Genomic DNA, 7,138 nt, shown 5'->3' on the forward strand with positions numbered 1-7,138 from the left:
AGAAAAGTGACTAGCATTTAATAGATGCATATCAAATACTCCGTAATATTTGAAATTGATGACGTGTAGATCACTGTCCCTAAAGAATATTGCCCTCACTATGAAATACTGGTGGGTTTTAGACTAACTTCTTCCAAGGATTCAATCTCAATTGAAAAACGTTATGTAGCTTACATAAAGCTCACATGAACATCATTGAATATCATTTGTGTATATGAGAGTAATTGTTCTAGAATTTGTTATATCGTCTGATGGAAATTAAAGACATATCTATAGTTGAAAATATAGAAGTTATGTCGTAACTATCGTGTCTTTTTTATGAACCAACAGAATTCTCTATGAATAAATATGTCTCTTCAACCATCAGAGTAACTGTTTGTTGATAACTGGTCGTCCACGTACCATGGCCATGATAAACCAGTAATAATCAATGACCTTTCACGTACACAATCAAAGGCGGAACTTCGTATAGCTTTAGGAGGGCAGCCGCCATCCCAAACTTATTGTTTATAATACATTTTTTCCTAATTTTCAGAGAGCAAAAAAAATAAATATACTTTTAGCCTCCCTAAAAATTTACACCCACATAATTATTTTTTTGAATTGGCTCTACTGATTGAGGCAACAACAAGCGTCGATTCATTGTCCTCTTGACTGCCACTTAGAGCCTAAATCGAATCGGGCAGACGTTAAACCCATGAAAATTTGACCCTACCATTTCCATGGAGTTTGGTTGTTCTTTTTTTTTTTAATTTTTAATTATTTATCTCTACTATGCTTTTTTAGTTATTTATTTATTTATCCATTTTTTCCTTTTATTATTATTATTATTATTATTATTATTATTATTATTATTATTATTATTATATTATTATTATTATTATTATTATTATTATTATTATTATTATTATTATTATTATTATTATTATTATTATTATTATTATTATTATTATTATTATTATTGGTCCGATTAAGGATAAAAAACAATCATTAACGAGCAAAATCAAAGACGGAAGAGATAAACAAGATGAATCAAACATAAATCAATATTATTAATATAAACGTTATACTTACAATTGATTTAAACGGAGAAACATCGTTTGGCTAGGGGAGATCGAGCATGATCTCCCCTATGCACGGGAATCGCTAAAACGGCTCTCCCAAATTGAGGTTCTAGCCTGACCTCAATTAGGGTTCTACTCTCTTAATTCTAAACCACGTGTAAAACTGATATATATATAGACGAACTAGACTTAGGTAACCCTAATGGGCCTATCAACATGAACGGCCCAACAGTCGGCCCAACAGTTACATATGCTCATGTAACTGATCAGTTTCACGCGTGTAATACATCTAGGTGTACAATGTAAGAATAAACGTTTACCAAATATGGGGTGCAGGTTCAATTCTGGTCTGCGCCAACTGTTGGGTATTGGGGGGAGGAGTTTTACCCGGCATACTTAGTCCTTGTGGGGTGGCCGGTATGGGTTGTCAAAGGCAACACAGGGCTAAGGTGTCCCTGCCAATCTACACTTTTTACCAAAGAATAAACGTTATTCGCACAGCGATGACCATACAAAATATGCATCAACAATTATTATTATTATTATTATTATTATTATTATTATTATTATTATTATTATTATTATTATTATTATTATTTAAATATTTTACTTTATTTTATTTCATAATTATTCGCCGGAGTTTCACTCGAAAGCAATCTACCTATCCGTCGAATAGAGAGAGGGATGACTTTCTCTACTTTTGAGAGTGTTTTTCACTCTGAGTGGGAAATGACTTGTCTTTATTCTCGAATAGGGGAATGATTGTCTACATCTCACTTCCTTCATACACCACTTATCTGATATTGGGTTTTGTTATTGTTGTATAATTATTTTTTCGAAAAATCAGTCGGTTGTTACTTAACACCCACATATATATTTGTCGGCTTTCACTTTATCATATAAATTTGTTACTTAATTACTTAACATATCTTGTTATTTAATGCATTTATCTCAAAGTAAATTTATTACTACTAATACTTCTTGTTATTGAATACTAATACTTCTTGTTATTGAATATTTGAATGTATTTGTACAAAGGTATGTCTTTCTTACGTATATTGGAATTTATTAATGACCGTTCTAAGGATTGTGATTAACATGCATTAAGTTATTTTATAGTGCATTAAGTTATTATATAGTGCGGCAACTTATCAATTTTATTATGGCAGTTATCAAAATATATAATATCTTAAAGCGTGTTAACGACATATATCTATTATCCTTTTTAACCGTCTCAAAATAATTCCTCATTTTTTAAATTGATAATTGTGTTATCGATGATTTTAAAATGTTTGAAGGCATTCGGGCCTAATTGTAATGATTTTATTATCGTTTATAATATTAAGGTACTACACTTAATAATTTGAATTTGAATGTCCGTTGATTTCGCCTTCCTAATTATAAACTTCAAGTTCCACCATTGTCCATGATAGGCAAGTGATAACCAATAAATAAGACCACAACTTCAAACATGTGACCCTTTAATTTTCTTATATTATGTACATAATTCACTCTTCAAGTTACTCTCTTTACATGTAAGCTTTATACAGTATGCAGTTTAAAGCACGAATGATTTTTTTAGATGGTCTTTTGAAATGTTTAATCATCTTTTTTTTCTTCTTCATATGTTGATAACTTGATGTACGGGTGTGGATCGGACTCGATAAGAGTGGTCTATTTACTTTATTATTATGAATGATGATTTACTGATTTATGCTGATGGGATTCTGATTGGCCGAATGTTTTATGTTCTGTTTGTATATCAATATCATACGTATTAGATATTTCTTGTTATTGTTTTAAACTTTTAATCTACTGTCTATCTTTGTTACAACTGCTAGAAATAAGTATCAACCGTGATTCAAATTATATAAAAATTATTACAGATTTACAAACATGTGTCTAGCAAAAGCGCTAGAAATAAACTTGTACTGTGTCAATACATCATATTTTTTTGTGTGCTTAAAACACACATTTAGTAGCCAAATGGTACATACTACGCCTATAATTAACATAAGAACTATAGTTAACTGTCATATACTTTTTTTTTTCTTTTCTTTTTTTTTTAAGATTACATTGACCGGCTATGTAGTAAGAATGTATTGCTTGAATTGTTATAGATCAATTTGAACCTTTTGTTGATAAGAATGCCTTTGGTAAAACGACTTGACTCGGTCAAGTGCTTCTTCAAGAGAAGATGGTTCTGCAGCAAACGTTATACGTACCCAGTCTTTTAAACCGACTGTAAGCCCTGCAAAACAGAAACCACATGCAAATTGGTAAGCTCAGTGTACAAATCTTTAAGGTGTCACAAATAAAGTTTTTATCTGTGCTTTTTTTCAATACCTGGAAGAAGTATTACGGATTCTTCTTTTGCTAGCTTGAAACAGAAGTCAATATCATCGCTAATATCTTTTAGTAAAGAGACGTTCAGTTTCGCCTGCATCATAGAATACACAAGAAAAAAATGAGTTAACAGCAATTCAGCATTTGAATTTTTTTTTTTTTTTTTCCGGAAACCCGAACTGCAACCCCATAACAGGGACCTGATCCATCAATCTATACGGCATGTAGATCGAGCCGAATTCCTGCGTACGGGGTGGTAAAACCTCCCTCACGAGAATTTTGAATTATTATTATTTATTATTATGTATTATAATATAATTATATAATTATATAATTTGAATTATATCAAACGAGTTAAGTCCTTACCATCATAGCCATAGCTCCTTGTGGTTTTTGTGGGCATGATAAACAGGGGATCTCTTTAATTTTCTTCAAACAAATATCCGATGTCTGCTTCAGTATGCCGAGCGTTCTTGTGAAGAACACCTCTTTTGTGTCCTCGAGAATACGAGGAACAGCTGCCTAAAATGCCAAATATGTACAATGAATTGTGCGCTCTATGAAGATGTACTTTTTGTTGGTTTAAAAATTAGAAATCATTCGAAAATGGAAAGTACGTGACTTCATATCACGCACCATGTGGAAGTTAGACTGTTCATTTATGTCTTTATAAGATTACCATTTAAAGTCAGACCTGAATAAAGGTTGCCGGACCACCGCATATATCGAAGTATTTCTTCAGGCGCTGCACATTCTGAAAAATTGAAAAAGGTTTGACTCGTCATTCAAATAATTAACAATATTTTCACTTTTTTTGGAACAACACACACACACACACACCGTTTTTTGTTCACAGCGGGGCTCAAACTCACAACCTCAAGGTTGATGGGTTCCGTTGATACCGTTAGGCCAGAAGCCCTCTGGTTACAATATTTTTAGTGAATTGCTTATTTACCTTTGTATTCTTGAAGAAGCCATTTGGATCAGTTGTGACAAACCACCCGAGCCTCCAACCAGGTACTAACCATCGTTTTGACAATGAACCGAGTGTTAGAACAGGAACCATTGACCCAAAAACACCCATAGGCACAAATGGGTTCTCTCCAAATGCTAAATGTCCATAAACTTCATCTGCTATTACGAGAATCTTGTGCTTCTTTGCAGTTTCTGCAATCTAATAATAACCTCAAAATTAGTACTTCGAGTTTATCCAATCACAGTTAGAAGAATGCATGCATATTCAAGGGCAGGCGTATAGTGTTAGCATTAGTAGCACGTGCTATCAGTGAAATAAGCCAATTATTATAAAAAAATTTGAACTTTTAACTAGTGACATCATTGGATACTGTAATATTTTTTTAGTGAAACCATTGGATAATGTATTTTTTATTTTATTTTGAGTTTTTAACTAATGACACGACTACGATTTCTAGATCCGATAGTGTGCATATTGCTCCAGTATATTACCTTTTTTAGATGTTGATAACTATAGACATTGCCACAAGGATTACCAGGGTTTATGATTACAATGGCAACGGTATTTTCATCGGTCAATGCATCAACGGCTTCTAGGTCAACCTCCCATCCCTTATCAGGAAGAAGATCAAAATGGCGAATTTCTACATTCCTAAAGGCTGCGCAAAGCTCGTAAATTGGGAATCCTGGTTTTGGAACCAATATGTTTGCGTTAGGTTTAGCTAGAATCGATATAGCAACCTCTATGGCTTGTGTGCAACCTGCTGTTATGTATACATCATCTGGGGATAACTGGTATGGAAGATTCATGGATAAATATTCAGATATTGCCCTGATAACACCATACACAAATAACAAAATTAAGTTCAGCTCACTTGGTTAGCTGGTCTTTTCATTTCAACATTCATGCATTCTAGTTTTTGAAGTACAATATTGACATTGATTTCTACTCTATATTTTTAGCCTCAAGATAGTCTAGTGGTTGGACCCTGAACTCCTTGCAAAAGGATGCAAGTTTAATTCTCGGGGTGGGTAAGGAGGATTTGGAAACGGTCAAGGACTGTTCCGAATAGGCCACGTCATCAAAGTTAAAAAAACATGGCATAATTTGAATGAATCAAAAAATCCCATAAACAAAAGACAAAACTTTGTGGAAAAGAACTTACTTTCTTGTTTGAGGGAGACCAACAGTTGGTGCATAGCCATTAAATTTCTGGGATTCAAGATTTTCAACCACAGTATCTTGAACAACATGAGTGGTAGTGAAGCAAGAATAAGCAGTTGGGTCACCCATTCCCAAAGAGATAACCCTTTTCTTCTTCTCTTCATCAATATTTGACATCAAAATACCAAGAATACCCTTTATTGTCACATTTGTTGGTGTATCCATTTTCAAAGAGATAGAAGTATTTTTGATTCTGCAACAATAGTATGTATACAATAAGCATGGATTAGCAAAGGCATATATATATATACAGATATATGGTTGTCCAAAATTTGATTTCCATTACTAGAAAATCGAAAAGAATGAAAAGTGAAAATAACAAATCGACCTTGAATTTAAAATTTGAATTTCGTTTTCGGTTTTACTTTTTTGAAAAACCGATTTTAAAATTAAAAGTCGAATTTAAATTGACCTTTATAATTATAATTATGTTGATGTTGATGTTTGATTAAAGTATGTTTTTTTTTTTTAGGTATTAGATTATAACGGAAGTCGAATCGATTTCAAATTCGGTTTTCAGTTTGTTGGAAAATTTGGTTGGAAAAGTATGTTCCACCAATTTTTTGGACACAAATTAATATATAAAAAGTGACATATATTAACGACTATTTAGTGGATTTTGTAGCCACTAATGAGAGCTTTAAAACGAACCAAAGCGTGTCCAAAACGGGTTAAAAAAACCTGGATTTGGACTTGGGATTCAATGTGTGCCTGCGCGACCTGCGGACACGAATGCAGCTCCAAAAATCCGGGTCCGTTCGAGGCTTTTTTTGCAATCCGTTTCAGTCAATGAGATATCCACGTTTTTTTTAATTAAAGAAGGAAAGATTTGATTTACCAATCAAAATCTTTTCTGAGATTTGGTAAAATATTTTCTGTGATCTAGTAGATCTTTTATGTGATTTGGCAGATTTTATTTGCTTTATTTGCACTATAAATACCAAAGTTGGTATTAAGAAAACTAAATCACGTAACCCACAACCAAAATAAAACCATAGCCCTTTTACATTAGTATTCCAGCTCTTCTTCTTTGACGACTTCGGTCACCCCACTTCCGCTATCTTTTCAGGCAAGTGTTCTAGTCCGGCAGTACGCTGCTTCGGACCGGTGTACCCTGGGAACAGACGTCGAATCTGTTTAAGGGAATTGTGTGATGCCCCGTACAAAACCATCGTGTACGAATCATCAACAACAGGATCATTACAAGGTTAAGTACTATATGCGATTTCAAAAAGATTTTGCATTCATTAATAAAGTGATGTCTAAACCAACATCGAATGTTTTACAATCCAAAAGCATGCTTCACTAAGTAGAAGCAAATAATAAGTGTATATGACCACAATGGTCGTTACAAGTCATAGTTCAAAAGTACTAATGTTTGAATGCAAAATAAAGTAGTTCATGCGATAACAACTCTAAGCAGCGGGTGTCTACAGCACGACTAGTACACAGCGGAAGCTAACCTCAAGCACCTGAGAAAAACATGCTTAAAAACGTCAACACAAAGGTTGGTGAGCTATAGTTTAAG

General features: G+C 33.3%; 1 protein-coding gene across 1 annotated transcript; it reads right to left on the reverse strand.

Annotated features, from left to right (window-relative positions):
- Positions 1 to 3,178: 3,178 nt before the first annotated feature.
- Positions 3,179 to 6,756, reverse strand: LOC139845566 (probable aminotransferase TAT2). The gene is made up of 8 exons (XM_071835826.1): positions 6,618 to 6,756; positions 5,552 to 5,803; positions 4,878 to 5,217; positions 4,366 to 4,584; positions 4,105 to 4,164; positions 3,777 to 3,932; positions 3,411 to 3,504; positions 3,179 to 3,315 (listed from the first exon to the last, which is right to left on the reverse strand). Exons 2-8 carry the CDS (start codon positions 5,773 to 5,775, stop codon positions 3,179 to 3,181), a joined length of 1,230 nt encoding a protein of 409 aa, XP_071691927.1. The 5' UTR covers positions 5,776 to 5,803; positions 6,618 to 6,756.
- Between the last annotated feature and the right edge of the window lie 382 nt (positions 6,757 to 7,138).

Source organism: Rutidosis leptorrhynchoides, chromosome 4, assembly GCF_046630445.1.
Source record: "Rutidosis leptorrhynchoides isolate AG116_Rl617_1_P2 chromosome 4, CSIRO_AGI_Rlap_v1, whole genome shotgun sequence".
NCBI lineage: Eukaryota > Viridiplantae > Streptophyta > Magnoliopsida > Asterales > Asteraceae > Rutidosis > Rutidosis leptorrhynchoides.